The sequence below is a fragment of the Micromys minutus genome (assembly GCF_963924665.1).
Source record: "Micromys minutus genome assembly, chromosome: 27".
Taxonomy (NCBI): domain Eukaryota; kingdom Metazoa; phylum Chordata; class Mammalia; order Rodentia; family Muridae; genus Micromys; species Micromys minutus.
Window position 1 is genome coordinate 27,629,838 of NC_137962.1, and position 16,490 is coordinate 27,646,327.

The following is a 16,490-nucleotide window of genomic DNA, read 5'->3' on the forward strand; positions in this document are numbered from 1 at the left end:
GAGGAAGAAATGCTCTAAGCAGGTAGCTATATAAATTTGGTGGAATATAAGTCTGCAATGAGTCATTGACATTTGAGAACAAACAAAAATGAAAAGAATGAACCTGCCATGCCAGATGCAAAGAACTCCGGGCAGAGACAGGGAGCACAAATTCCCCAAGGTAGAAAGAACATCACTGTATCCAAAAGATGAAGTCAACTGTGCAGAGCAATTGGCAGATTGTGTCAGACACAGTGGGCCATGGTAAGAAATTTAGATGCTTATTCTATGGCAAATAAGAGCTGGTTGCATGATCTGATTACATCTCAAAAGACCTTTCAGCTGGTACAGAAAGAATAGTGTGTCGGCTATTTTTATGTCCACTTGACACAAGCTTGAGATTGTGTCATCTAAGATGGGGGAACCTCAACCAGAAAAATGCCTCAACTATAAAAAATGGGCTGTCAGCAAGTCTGTAGGGACTTTACTTCATTAGTGACTGATAGGGAAAGGTTCATTTCAGCATGGGTGGTGCTGCCCCTGGGTTGATTGTACTGAGGTTTAAAAGGAAGCTGATTGAACAATCCATGGGTAGCAAGCCAGTAAGCAGCACCCCTTCATGGTCTCTGCATTGGCTCCTGTCTCCAGGTTCCTGCCCTGTTTCAGTTCCTGTCCTGACTTCCTTTGATGATTATCAGTGACATGTAGTATAAGCCAAATCAATCCTTTCCTCCTCAGTTTGCTTTGGTCACAGTGTTTCCATCACAATACAAATCTTAACTAAGGCACAATGGCTGAAGGAAAATTCTCAGAGTGTCAGTAGAGTGGTACTTGTGTGGGGGATGTATAGAAACCTTAGGACATCATGTGTGCTCCAGCTGTGACTGCGGCACAGTAGACATTGTGTGTTTGTCTGATTGAGGGACAGCACAATGCTTGTGGACATTCTTAACAGGGAATTCGCTGAACCCCAGCTTACACACTTCAAACTTCAAATTGAAACAATAGAAAATAAGAACATTCTTCGAATTCGGAAGGAAGCCTAGTGATTATGTCCCAGGATATACCTTGCTCATGACGAATGATGTCGACAGCTTTTAAGTAAATCCAAACATAATCAAGAAAATTCCAGAGTCATGTTATTTCTTAAATATGTGTTATTTTGATGTGTTAATTCTATAATGTCTTTGTACGATTGTGAATAGAGTGAGATCAATAATTGGGATTCTGTTCTTTAACAGAAAATAGGAAAATATTCTAGGTATATTTTCAGTTTTTCTACAAAGGATATGTCTTTATACACAGCATACAGACTAGAATGTCTAATAGTCTCAGTATACGTAAAGTGGTCAACATGACCTCTGCAGAGCCAACTGGTAAATTCTCAACAAATTTAAAAGTACATTATTAATGTACCATCATGAAAAGTGAAATTATATATATATATAATGTATTAGCTGTACCAGAAGGATTAGGCAAATGTAGCAAATGCTTGAAGTATATTACTTCGTAATTATTTTGCTTTAGTTTATTATTAGCCATGCTTTGAGAGCACATCCACCACATCATAGGATGTCAATCATTTGTAATGCTGTGCTACCTCACAGTCTTTGCTTAAACATTTGGTGAAATCCTTTTGGAGCCTGAGGCTGTGTGTACCACAGAGATAAGCAGACAAGCATGCTCCTGTCCCTGGGAAGACAAGTCGAGCCTACCCATCACTAGCTTCTACCCCCTGCCATCACTTGGTCACACACAGTTATATGGTCTCTACACGCATACTGCTAATTTGAAATGCACAGAGCAGGTTGCGTTTTACCCAAGGAATAAATAAAAGTAAAATACAATGTTGCCTGTCATTAAAGCTCAGAACTTAAAGATAGCTTTACAGTGCAGTGATATTGGAAAAACTCTCATTACAGTAACAGGATTGGAATAAACCCTTTCAAAGGGGCTTGGAAGTGGAGAAGTAAAACCCTTGCTAATTATTTAAATTCACCTATACAAAGACTTTTGTTTAAAATAAACTAACGTCTATTATTTAAGGCAGAAAAACATGGAATGGGTAGATAATTCTATATATTCTTTTGGAATGAGTGTTATTTATATGTTCAGTTAAGGTTTGCAATGTCTCGAGTGACACAGGAACACTCCCAGAACAAGGAAGATGGATGGATGTAGCCTGATCTACTCAACAGATGCTCCACATACAAAATTACATGAGTACATAGAGTGACCCGGAGCAGGCGAGACAGACAGTAGTTATTCCAAGCTGTTTTGGTACAGATATTCCCTAACTGTCTTAGAGTTCTATAAATTCTAGTTTTTGGAAATACCCAATAACTAAAATGAAAATGTACATGGATCCCCCCCCCCCCCGCCAGCTTTCTATTTGTAAAAAGTAGGTGTGTAATATGTTGAGTTTGGGTGAACATGGCTCATGGGGGAAGTCATGTGGTAAGTCACCTTTTGTTGGTTAAATATATAATAACACATTTATCTATTTAGCTGTGAGTCACTTTCCTCAGTCATAGCTATCTCTGATTTAGCAACTTCTATTGTTCCATAGTCTATGATTAAATTCTAAAGTTCACATTGACTTTAATTCAATGTACTAAAATTTAAAAAGAGGAAGGGATACAATATTAAGAATTAAGAAAATAATAAAATATTGTAGGTACAATACAGAGAAGGGCTCACTGTCTCAACTACAAGTCAGAGATGAGCCAAGCCTGTGAGGACAAGTATTTGCCCCAAAGCAATGGGTGTCTTCAACTACAAAACTTCTAATTACTACATTAACATATTGGAAAAGAAAAAAATATGAGTCAGAAGAATACTTAAAATAGATCAATAGGTTTCTTTTTAAAATATAAAAGAAAATTTGAATATTACCAAATAGTTGGCTAGTGTTATTCTTTTTTGCTCTTAACGCCTCATATTTTTCAGTGTTAGGTCCTGAGATGCATTCACCTTAGACATGCTCGATGATGCTTTGACATCTGCACCATCACTGGCAGGCAGGTGCTACTTTACACATCTGCTCTTTTTCATTTGTAAGAAATGGAACTTCAAGTCCTGTGGCTTGATATCTGAGCTTGCTTAGGAAAACGCTGATGTTGTGAATGCTGGTTCTAACCTCACTCTAGAGAAGCCACGTGCAGGGCTTGGCTACTCAGAGGTAAAGTTACTGAAACAGTTCATAGACGTTGGCTTACCTGAAATTTTGACTTGAGACACTACTCCGTCTCCCCCGTCACTGTGTGCTCGAACTTCGACAACATACTCTCCATCTCTGGGGATTGGGACTTCTATGGAGTGTTTATGAGTTGAGAACAGCTTCCCATCATGTTGGCCGTCCGGTCTATAGAGTATCTACAGAGTCCCGAATTTAAGAATGGTTAATGAAGTTACAATTCTCAGTCAGTGCCTATTGTTAACATCAGCACAAGATGCTTCTTACCCTTTGGTTCAAAAAAAAAAAAAGGGAGGAAACCTTCATGTTGTTTTGATTCCTGGAGAATTGCTACCTGCTGTTCTAGAGCTTATACAAACACATGTGCTAAAACCTCCAGTGCTTTTTGTTGTTTGTTTTCTTTCATTTTGAAAATAACTGAAAATATGCCATGAAAAAAGATGTATCTTTCTCTCTTTTCTGTTTTAAAGGAAAATATAAAATGAAAACTTGTCACATTTTCGAAGTGGCCTAATAAAGTTCTTTCTCGTTTTTCAGGCTCTTCTGCATTGTTCTTAAAGCCTACACAGCTGATGCGAATGCTGTCCCTCTGATTATAGTGAATCCACCGAAAGCTCTCTCTCCTTTTAGTTTAAACCATGTGAGGAAGGGAGGTGACACCCTCATCAGCATCCTAGACATACAAACAAATGCCCTCTTCCTCCTCTTTAAGTACAGATGGTTCTGACAGATCCATCCCTTGGGCAGGTATTCTCTTTCTCTTATTCCCTTGTCATAGAATTTCCCTAAAATCCACTAAAGATGTTTCCTTATCTAAAAATCCTTTGTGAGACTCCGTCTTCTGACTCCTCTGTATGGGTAGACTGAGTAAGCCCAATGTGTTGTTCTGACAGCAGAAGCTGCACACACATCAATGTTAGCAGGAATAAAGCGGCGTGGAGGAGAAGCTAGGTACATCTTGTTTACCTTGTACCCTGTAACTGTAGATTCATTGGATAGTGCGACAACATGATCCCACGTGATGATATAGCGGGAGCCAGACCTCACGGAACTGATGATCCTCGGCGGTTGGCTAGGAGCTGTGGAAAGAAGAAACAGGGAATAATGGTCCCTGGATTGAATGACAGTTCTGCGAGCTACATCCCAGATGGTGCTGATGTGAGTTGAGCTGTCATCATCCACAGCCCATTCTGAGGATTATGTCATATGCCAGCACTATGTTCAGCATGGTACTGTATCTCCCTGAGTTCACACAATGCCCAATGGTTGGTGAGGCAGGGAATATAACTGTCTTCCTTCTCATCTGACTTTTCCCCCTTACTGTCTCTTTAAACTGTTGCCATCAGGGTCACCAACCTTGACCAAATCTAGTGGCATGTTTTATACCTTTTCTCTGACTTGGAACCTTCATAGCATTTCCAAGTTGCAGTTAACAATTTCTGGATCTCTGCTCTTTTCTTAAATCCCTTGTGACTTATCTGCCTCTTTGTTGTTGGTTTTCCTCCCCTCTCCCTTATTGATAATTAGCTAACTATGTGCTTTCTGATCAACTTGTGTGTGTTGGAAGGGCTTCAAAGTTGATTCTGCATACATGTCTCTGCTTTATCTGTGAATCTTCCTTAACTATTTATAACCCGAAGCCAGTCTCTGGCCCCAGCCTATCTACAGTTCTGTAAACAGCTATTGAACTTCCTGTCTATACTGAATGTCCGACGTCCAAATGTAATGTCATAAAGATGAATCATTGGTTACACACCCTCAACTCTGAGTCTTAGGACTTTTTCTATCTTTTGAAAACTGCACAGGATGCTTATTTCTCAAGCAAAAGTCTTGTATTTGGTTTCTTCCATTAATGCCAACACCCAAGTTACCAATATGTTCACCCAATTCCTGAGGAATCATTTCCCTATCTCTCTACACTACCCTTTCTAGCTGCCAATGATTGATTTTCTTCTCAAATCCAAGTCCCTTATGCCCCTGTCTTGCCTAGAAGTGATAATGAGGGTTTAAAACACCAGAATTAGGTGTCTCTTTCTGTCTTAAAAACAAAAAGTTCTTGCTACACTCAGAAACTACCTCCACTTTTAATGATAACTTACAAAGAACTTCCTATTCGGCTTTCAGTGTTCTCGCCCCTCTTTGCCTCAGACCCGTGTTTGATTCACACTGATGTTTCCAAAGTGAAATGTTTCAAACTCTGCAGTGCACATTTGCAGGCTTACTTTCTCTATCCGAAGCAGTCTCCTCCCAGCTGGTCACAAACTGGTTCTTCCCATGGCTCCTCACTTACGCTCTAGGATCTGGGCCATTGTTTCCAGTCCTTCCATCACGGACTTGGCTCCCACACAACCACTTCCCATTTTATCAGTTCATTTATTCTAGTGTGCTGTGGACACAACCACACTTGTTTCATGGGGTTTGACTTTGTGTTTTAAGGTCTGGTGTGGTCTCTTCTGCATCCTTTCTATATAGAACTATTGAGAACATAACACAGATTTGTAAAGGGGAACAAAAAGGAATGAGATGACCAGGAAAAGCCAATGCTTTACTTGCCAAGTTAAAGAAAGGGGAGATTTAAAGTCTTGTCACAGGCTTAATTCAGTAGAGAGTAAAACTGAAACTCATGTCATGCCATCTACTGCTGTGAGTGTGCTAGGAGATATGGTCCCCAGTGATTTTCATAGCTTCGAAATAGCTAATGGGGATCATCTCTTAGAGACGGTTGTGAACATCTCTAGAGTCCTGCATTCAAACGTTTCTCTGTATGCACCGTTCAGCTGGGTTCCAGAAGAGAGAGTCGAAGTGAGGGTGGAGATCGAGAATGTCCACGTCTGCGCAGAGCAGACAAACTTGTCACGCGGTCAAAGAGAACAGAGAGAAGTTTCAGTATGAGAAGGTTTAGCCTGATTTATATTTTTTCGATGGTGATCTATGAATAAAGTGAAGTTGCGATTTTGTTTGGGCTATGGATTATTAACGCGATTTTATTTTGCTACCAGCGCGTCCGTATGAAAAATAAATAAATTAATAAATGCAGATGGTAGACTAGTTGAACTTTCGGATGGTCCGCAGTTTAAAGGAGGTGTGTTCTAAAGGCGTTAGAAAGAAGAATAAAAATGTGTTAAAGTTGTGTGTCTCAGTTTTCCCTTATTGACGGCAGCTGGGCATGCTGAGAGAGCCTTTTGGTCTCTAAGGGATGTGGGATTGAAAACCAAAGGTGTATGAACAGCTAGATAAAACTCCATTTCCCCATGTGTGCCTATGATTTGGATATATTTTAAATCAAGTGGTATCTTTTGATGTGTCTAAGATCCAGTTCTGAGACTCACGGGCTTTTCTGGTGAAGGTCTCGATGACGTCACTGGAAGGCCCACATCCGGCGCTGTTACAGGCTCCCACTTCAATGAAGTATTGAGTGTCGGGCAGAAGGTTCTCCAGCCTGGCTGAGTACTCCTGGCTGGTGACTTGAACTCTGTGCGCCGCTGCCTCTTTGTCATGCCCGGCCCAGTACCGAATCTGCAAATATCCAAGGTGAAGGACAATTTGCGGTGACACAGGCCTTACTGGAAGAAGTTCTCTGCCATGGGGTTTGTTCCACTTGTTTGATGCCGCCAGTTTTCAGTGCCACTGTAGGGCACCTTTACCCTCATACTGACCTCGGAATAACGAGATCTAACTGAAATTGGTAGATAGAATGAAATCCACACAGCTGATTCAACTTGCCTCGTGTTGTTTTGGGGGTCAGGGGGAGGTGGTGGGGTGGGAGTGTAAGATTTACTTTCAAAATATGAAAGTGATATTTTTTAGAAATATTTGTAACAGCCATCTCTGTCTTGATGTCATGTTTTAATTTCTGTTTACATTGTTTAAATTTCTTATAAGCTCTTGATGGTTTGGCCCAATATAGCTTGTTTGACAAAAATCTCATTCTGCAGTCTAGAATGTACTAGCAAATGATTTTCTTCTAACAAAACCCTTTCAGATATATACATGTATGTATATATGTATGTTTGTAATATGCATGTATGTGGACTACTTTCACTCCTTTAAAATATCAAGTAGATACACTCAACAATCATTCATGCTTATTTTACTTAGTGTAAGTATGTGTGTGTTTTGAGTGTGTGTGTGTGTGTGTGTGTGTGTGTGTGTGTGTGTGTGTGTGTGTGCATATATACCTGTATTTGATGGGCTGCAAGTGGAAACCAGTAGAAGTTGTCTCTCCCATCCCATTTTGTGGGCCCATTGAACTCAGAGTGCTAGACTCCATAGAGAATAACTAATAATTTGGTGAGTTATATAAGTTACCTATTTCCATGTTACTATTAGAGATTGTTATGTTCACATGATTAAGGTATCACAGAAAACCAACAATCCCACCATGATGTTACTTGGTCCAACCATACCCCACACAGTAATAAGCTTTCTTTGGCTCAGGTAATTCTATTTCATGTAGAAAAGTCATATGAGAGGCACAAATGTGTTGGCTAATTTTTTTATTACCGTAACAAAATAATTGAGAATAAATGACTTTTAAATAAAAAAAAAAAAAGAAATTGTTATGTTTGTTAACTACAGCCTTCTTTGTCTCAAAGTTTAATATGAGTAATGAATTTGAATTTGGGTTTTTAAAATAAAGATTGCCTGTGGGTATTAAATCAATAGTAACATCTAAAACAAGTTTGAATTAATTTTATAAGTACATTCAAATTTTTACATATTTAGATACACCGTTTAATGGGGGAATTTATTTTCGAAACTAGTCAGAATGCCTAGATAAACATTATCTAATGTTAATATGATCCTAAATTTCTCATTTACATTAGCAAACATATGACCATCATACATTAGAAGTCAGTGAGCCAAGTCCACTTGGCACATTGAAAGGATTACATGTCAGGTATGTAGTTTCTAAATGCAGGATAATTGCTCATTGCTTATTAATTTCTTTGATGTTATTTTTATTTTACTTCTAATGATAATTTTGGTGTTGTCAACATCACATTTTTTTTGGGGACTGGTCTTTATGGAATCTCTGGCATTTCTGTCATCTTCTGACAGAACTGGAAAAAAAATGCACCAAATATCACCACAGGGTGATATCTGTTGGCAGAGTTAGTCCAGGCTTCTGGATGGGACAGAGTTCCTTGGGAAGTCCCCAGCTGCAAAGGGTTGCAAGATTTGGGTGGTGATCTCATTCTCCTGAGTGTGAGGGAGAGGCCTTCATCTGTGTAAGACTTTGAACTAGACAAGGTATGAGGCCTTTTCTTGGCTAAGCAGAGGAGAAATACAATGAATTCTGGGAAATCCCAGGCACTTAGTTAGGATCATCCACATCAAATATCTAAACCAACTTATAATGGTATATCTCATCCTGACATACAACTCTGAAAACCAAGGACTTGAAAGTTCCCGAATTCTAATGTTTATATGTATTGAATAATATTTTAAAGCATCATTTCATACTGAGGCTTCCATCCACTCCAAAGAGGAGTTTATAGACTATGCTGAATAAGATCATCTCATGTCAACTTGACACAAACAAGAGCCTCTGAGAGGAGGGAGAACCTTTATCCATTGAAAAAATGCCTCTATAAAAATCCACCTGTAGGGCATTTAATTAACTAGTAATTGATGTAAGATGGCCCATCCCATGGTGGGTGGTGCCAGCCCTGGACTAGTGGTCCTGGGTTCTTTAAGAAAGCAGGATAAGCAAGGCATGGGGAGCAAGCCAGTAAGCAGCACCTGCCCACAATTTCTTTAGCAGCCCCTGCCTCCAGGAGATTTTAGAAATGAACAAATAAGGAAACAAATGGGTGTCATGACCACAGACTAGGGAGAGAAAATGTAGTGCATGTTGTTCTGGAGTTTAGAGGTCAGTTTATGAAGCCGGGGAGATAGCCCACTAGTAAAGTGTTTGTCTATTAAGCAAGAAGGTCTGAGTTTTAGCCTAAGTCCCAGTGTGATGAGATAACCAGGAATAGTGAAGCGTGTATATTATCTGAGTGCTGGAAAATCAGAGACAGCTGGAAGACTCACGTTCCACCCTGCTTAGTCTGTTGGGCAAGCTCTAAGTCAATAAAAATGATACAGGTGGACCACTCATGAAGAAAGATACAAAGCAAATGTAACGCTTGGTGTTACTCACCAGAAAGTTCACTGGCAAAGGAAGGTGAATAAGTAGGAACTGATTATCTCTAGCAGTAGAGGCAGTATGCCGTACAGAAGAGATTCCCAGTTTGTTTATAGATAATACGTTTATTTTTGCATGTGTATATGTATGTACTGGTAGGTGCCCTTGTGGGGGTGGAGCAAGTCTCTTAATGGCCCTAGATAAGTCAGGTAGGAAACTGTGTTATCCAGTTTTCAAATGAGAGATACTATCCTTCCTTTTTCTTGCTTGGATGGTGTTCATATGGTATCCAATGATCAGACTGAGGTAATCTCTCTTACTCCTTATGGATTGATTATAGATACCCAAACCACTAAAGAGAAGGAATAGAGTATTCGATACCAAATTAGCCAAGGGCGCACCAAACATCGAAAGATTGGCCATATTATAAAAGGACCCGTGCTTAGATACGTGTGAATAAAAGCAGCTCACCTGATAACTTTCCACAATTTTCTCTAAAACATGGTTCCAATGGACAGATATCTCAGAAGACGACAACACTTTGACCCCGACTTCTGTGGGGGCTTCACTGGGAGCTAAAAATGAATGAGAATGTTAGTTTTTGAGACAGAAATTTAAAATAAAATTTCAAATAAAGTTCTTGAAGTTTAGGGGGAAAATCAAAGTTTTTTCGTACTTACATTAAATAGAAATGTCAACAAACATCTTTCAAGTAAGTATAATAATCTTCCTAATTTTTGTCTCTGTTGATCTTAAAGGCAGTCACTGGAGATATTTAAACATGTGCATTCACATACATAGACACTGATGCTTGCACCCACACATATGCATGTACATGCACACATATCACACATGAACATGCACAGGCATGCATATACACAGACACATATGCAGAGTTGTACACATACATAGACACACAACATAGACATTCCTGATACACATAAACACACCACATACACATGTATACAAACACACATCACATACACACATACACAAAATGACATTGGCACACAAACGTGCATAAACACACTCATACATATGCATACATATGTACACATATGCACACACACACACATATACGTACACTTTCATAAAACAGGAGACTCTACGGCTCTCACAGATGTCCATAAGCAGATACTATACTTTTAGAAACACTCCAAACTGCTAATTTCCATATAGTCTTCTGATACAAATTAAGTAAACTCACGTAAGTTCAACAGTTTTACTTGTCAAAAATGGGGAAGATAATATTTAGCATAGAAAACCACTCATGGAAATTAATTTTCTTATTGCTATTTATATGAATCACAGGTACAGAGAACTATTAATAAATTCTCCCTTTCATGTTCAAGCTAAAATTAAAAAGTAGTTCAAGATCCCTGAGACAAGTTGTGACATCCCCGTTTTTTTGGGGCCGTGAAGAACTTTTTTATGCCTAATTTTCCAACTGGGCATCAAATCAAATATGCATCAAAGGCTTCACCTTCTAAGGCACAGAAAAAAATAAATTTTACATCCCTTGTGAAAGTCACACAAAGAAGCCTGGATACCTCGAATCAGGGATGATCAACTTTTATTGTCTTTCATTAAAAGACATAATCCCATTTAAGGCTACAAAATGTCCCATCTGGGAGCAGCTACTTCTTCCCAGCAAGATGCACAAGTTTCATGACTGACATCTTTGCAGGAGAGAGACGGGTACCTTATACAAGCTGCAGCATCTAAAAGATGTGTGAGATGTGTAAAGGCTTCAAGAAAGAACCATGAGTAAATACAAGCAGCCATTTCTAAACGGCTATGAAGCATGAAATCTCTAAATTCTGACTTTAGCATCAAATAGAGCAGTCAAAACAAAATTGATCCTGGGTGAGAAGAAAACTGAAATAATTCCAACTGGAATTTACTCTGTGAGATGAAGTCTGTTTTAGCCCCAAGCTGATGAAACACATCAAGGCAGCAAAACATGCTTCTAGGAGTGATTGCTGTCTGGTCTTAAATTTAAATGATTTTTTTTACCTTTTGTCATCTGGAGGTATTTAGTTGAGATAAACTACTCAGCAGATGAGTTTTTAGGTCTGTGCTTTAAAGTATTATTCGTATGTAGAATGACATGCTTATTTTAAAAGATAACACCCGGTCAATTGACACACGTCACATTTTTAAGAAAAATGAAAAGTAATAAGGAATATATGTTAAGGATTTCTATTGATGTCTAAGAAACAGCTCTACATCTATTTTGGAATATTATATGGCCAGGGTAGTGGTGTACACTGGTCATTTCAGAAGGCCGAGGCAGAAGAATTGCTGTGAGTTTGAAGTCAGGTTGTATTACACAGTCAATGAGACCTTGTCTCAAAACAACAACAAAACATGCAGATCAGGCAGGACAGAATATTGGATGCTTTTCTCTAAGTTGATAGCAGAGACTGTTACAATACTTTAGTTTCTAATTCTTTCTGTAGTGTTACTCTGAGGAATCTAGCCACAAGTATTTGTACTAGGTCAGAAGGCATGCAACATTCACTCGCTTCCTTTCCCCACCTATCAATTATAAATGAAGTACATATGAATAAGGAAGGAGCCATAATTGAATTGTCTTACCATTTTACCTCTCTCATTTTTCAACCTTATATTAGGGACAGGGTCACTCTGGGACTATGGTTACTGGCCACCAAACTCTATCTTAGCACTGGAATTATAAAAAGGATCCCATCGTGGATTTTTTTCTTCTTTGAATGTATGCTGGGGAATCTGAACTCTGGTCCTTCCAGGAAGCTCTTGACCAGGAAAACCATCTCCCTGAGCCTATAATATGTTTTTGTGGTATGTGTGCAGGTACATATACACATGGATGTGTGTGCATGTGGCAAGTAAGAGGACTATCCTCTGATGCCATCTGCAACTGTTTCTCTGCCTCTTTTCTTTTCAGACAGGGTCAGAGGACCTATCTAGCCTGGCTGGCCAGTAAGCACCACTGAACCTGTCTCTACCTCCAGCACTGAGATCATGGACACGTTCCAACTCTTCACATTTCTATATGCTAGGATTCCCATTTAAGATCATTGGGCTTCCGCAACAAGTATTTTGGAAAGTGAACCATCATTTCAGCCCTGCCTTAAAACTTTAGATATAAATATATGCAGTAAAGACTTAGGCACTTTAAGTGGAAAACTACAGAAAGTGACCTAACTGGGTTTAATCTAAAACCGTACTCTGTTTGCACTCACAGAAAGACTCCTGGACAACTATGCTTGGTTTGTGGAACTTTTCGAGAAAACAGAGACCTGACCGTATTGCTGCCCTTTCTTCAACTGGCCTAGAAGACACTCAGCTGATAAAGAGCTTGCTGTGCAAAGCATGAGATTCCAAGCTGGACCCCAAGACTCCACGAAGAAAGGCAAAACACTGAGTGTTGTACGCATTTGCACTTGAGACTCCTGAGCTGGGAGGCAGAAGCCAGAGGATCCCTGAGGCTCCTTGGCCAGTCACCCCAGCCTACTTGTAGTGTTTAGAGCCTGGAGAGACTCTGTCTCAAAATAACAACAGCAAAACATCGATCAATAATTCAAGATGGATGTAACCCAATGAACAATACCTGAAGGTTTCCATGACATCCAGATGTACCCACCCATATACCGATATACCAACATACCCATATACCTATAAACCCATATACCCATATACCTATAAACCCATATACCCATATACCGATATACCAATATACCCATATACCTATAAACCTATATACCCATATACCCATATACCTATAAACCCATATACCCATATACCCATATACCTATAAACCCATATACCCATATACCTATAAACCCATATACCCATATACCTATAAACCCACATACCCATATACCTATAAACCCATATACCCATATACCTATAAACCCATATACCCATATACCTATAAACCCATATACCCATATACCTATAAACCCATATACCCACACTTTGGTGCAGGAAGCACATACACACACACACTCCAATATTTAATTGTAATGGTCAAATGTACTTAAATTATGACATTAGACAAATATTGCATTAAAATTCCAGGCAGTTTTACAAATGTATAATTTTCTTTCTCCATCCTCCTTCAGCCACTCCTAGATGCTCCCTTTGTTCTCTTTCAAATTTATGCTTTATAGTTCTTTAATTGTTATCAAATTTTAAGTGTTATTGAACTGTATAATTATAACCTGCTGATTTTTCTTGGTACTTAAATGTGTATAATCTTTAGGATTATTATATAACCAATCCAGGGACTTTTATGTAGTAGTTGAGGTTGAAACTACATATGCTCATAGGCCGAATAAATGGCTAAGGGGTCATAAGCATTCCTTGGCCTTCCAGAAGACCCAGGCTCGATTCCCACAACATGATTCACGGGGAATTTCCAGGCGATCTGAAACCCTCTTCAGGTACTGGATAAACACATTCTGTATAGACACACATGTAGACATGATATCCACAAAAACACATTAATAAAATATTTTTAACACACACACACACACACACATACACACACACACACACACACACACACACACACACACACACACACAGAAAAACAGACTCCATGAAGCTGCTAAAGTATGGAGAATTTAGTCCTCAGAATTATAATCACACTGCAGTGACTGAGTGTCATTGGCTAACTGTTTTGAGAACACCTCCAGATTCATAAGGGACAGAATCAGAGAGATGAATAGGACTTGACATTTAAGATTGGCTTCGGAGAATGCTCGCTTACTGAACACAGGGTACTATGAGAAGCCCTCATGAGACAAGCTCTAGAAGACGACAAACGTAATCCTACTTGCAAACATGGCTTTCCTTCTCCGCGATGCCAGCCGTGTCTCTGTCACCTACCGTCCTGTGCTGAGTTGATGACAGCCGTGAGACTGTAGGGTCCGTCGCCTTTACTGTTGAACGCCTTCACTTTGACTTGAAACGCGGTGGAAGGGGTCATGCTTTCGTCCTTGTGGACGTAGCGGCCGGTATCTGGGTTGGTAACGGTCACTTTCTTCCACTCTTCCCCATCAAATGGCTTAAAGGCCACTATGTAACCAAAATTGTTGCCATAATGGTATTCTCTGGACAAAGGCTAAATGGAAATCCAAATAACAGATAGCTTTATCATACAGTTCCGGGGAAGAGTCTCATGAGGACGCAGTCACACGGGGAAGCATGCTCTTGGCAAAGGACACTTATTACATAAATTAGACATAGTTGAAGATGCCAGAGCACAGAAGGATATCCATCCAGGAGATGATGCCACTCCTGGAGTGCTATCCTTGCCGGTCACAGAATACCTGTGTGCCCCCGACCACCATGGCACCCGCTTTCTGTTAATTCCTCCTCTCGAGTAGGAGAAACACTAACTCTCTCCGGTACAGCATTTTATCAGCCTGTGGAATCTGCCATTCCAAGAACTTGCAGCACCCTGTGTGCCATCTCCCTGCTTCCTCTCCCTTCCCCTTGCAAGCTGTCATGGTCACGATCAGTTCCACACATTTATCTCACTGTCTACTGCTCCTCAACGCCTGGGAAAATGAGCTGTACATTGTCAGGAGTTTTATGAATTCCCTTTCCTCTTCATTCTGGGCCGCAGAAGCAGAAAGGCCATTGAATGAATCCAGACTCTGGGATATCTAGGTTGTCATCAGAACAAGGTTTCAAGGAGCAGGGGTGCAGGTGCCTGAGGGTGGGGGTGCGGTAGGGGTGGGGAGAGCGTGGTGCCACTCCTGTGTGTGAGCCCCTGGCTCTGGCACCTGCTTACTAAGCCTTGCAGGAATGCTTCATATCCTGGAACATGCTCAGGGTTTCTCTGGAAGACACACGTGGCTTCCTCTAATATCTTTTATTTGGCCTTCAAATGGTCTCATTTTTATGATGTTTGCACCGTGGGATAACACCACACACACACACACACACACACACACACACACACACACACACACACGGTATCAAACCTTCCTTGATGCAGCCACAGATGTAATCTATCTTAATCTGTTAGAGCTGTCACCCAAAGGGCTTTATGCTAAGAAGCAAACTTTTCATTCACTTTTTATGACTGAAAGGAAAACTCCCATGTCAGACTCTAGGTTTTCAAACCAGGAGATATGGGGGGCAGGGGTGGAATTGACCGCTCCACTACATTTTCATACACATTTTTAGATTGGCAAAAAAAAAAAAAAAAAAAAAAAAAAATCCTCCTAATCTCACTTGAAGGTTTGATTTTGGTCATATAGCACAGTTCAGTCACTTTTCATTAAATACCCACTTCTTCGGTAGGTTGATTTAATGCATACAAGGAGTCAAGATAAAGTCTGGCAACTTTCTTGCCATCTTCAGCATCTCGTTGTGACCCTTTATCCTGTCCAGCAGTCAAATACTGAAAATATGAGCATTCTGCATGGGTGCCAAAAGTCTTACTCAGGCATTTGTGGCGGCCACTCCCCTGCCGCCATACCTCTTGCTTTGAAAACCTAGAGTCTGATGAAGGATGTTCCTTTCAGTCATGAAAACCGGATGAAAAGTTTGCCCCTGCGTGTCAAGCCCTCTGGGTGACCTCGCTAACAGATTAAGTTGGATTATGGCAGTGGCTGAAGTAAGGCTTGAGGGAGACACCGTGTTGTGTTCAGAAGTGGGTTTGATGTCATTTGTGAATCTACTCTTTAGTGTATAAATGCAGTGGCCAAATGTTATATAACTTATGATAAACCGGCTAGAGAAAAGCATATGCTCGCAATCCCTGTGGAATCAAATGGCTCATTGCTTATTTCTCTAGGCCGACACGTCCCCGAGCAGCCAGTACCTTGTCACAGAAACTTCTTGCTTAGCACAGTAAGACAGATGCCATCAGCTGTGCAGTTAGGGGACAAAGTAGTTATCCTTTTGCATGGGTTAAATATTCTTTTTATTTTCAATTCATTTTAATAAACAAATGGGTCTACAATTAAAAATAGGTAGTGCATCTCTTCCCTACAGTTTGTTAATACTTACCGCCCACGTTATAGTCAGCTCTCTGTTGGTTCCGCCCCCACCGCCTACGTCTGAGGGAGCCACATTTGGGGCTGAAACAAGTAACATTACCAAAAGTGAATAGAAGCTATGAATTTTTTTTTCTGATAATGAAATTCTTATTTAACACAGAAACCATGAGGCTTTTTG

The 16,490-nt window shown here is 40.0% G+C and overlaps 1 protein-coding gene across 1 annotated transcript in view; it reads right to left on the minus strand.

Moving 5' to 3' along the window:
- CNTN1 (contactin 1) overlaps positions 1–16,490 on the minus strand; it is a gene marked incomplete at its 3' end in the record, with an annotated part of 264,052 nt that overhangs the window by 20,754 nt on the left and 226,808 nt on the right. The window contains exons 18-23 of the mRNA XM_080939261.1: positions 16,323–16,393; positions 14,187–14,421; positions 9,780–9,883; positions 6,505–6,691; positions 4,142–4,254; positions 3,198–3,354 (exon numbers count right to left, since the gene is read on the minus strand). Coding sequence (XP_080795387.1) covers positions 3,198–3,354; positions 4,142–4,254; positions 6,505–6,691; positions 9,780–9,883; positions 14,187–14,421; positions 16,323–16,393 — 867 coding nt within the window. The remainder of the gene's footprint in view (positions 1–3,197; positions 3,355–4,141; positions 4,255–6,504; positions 6,692–9,779; positions 9,884–14,186; positions 14,422–16,322; positions 16,394–16,490) is intronic.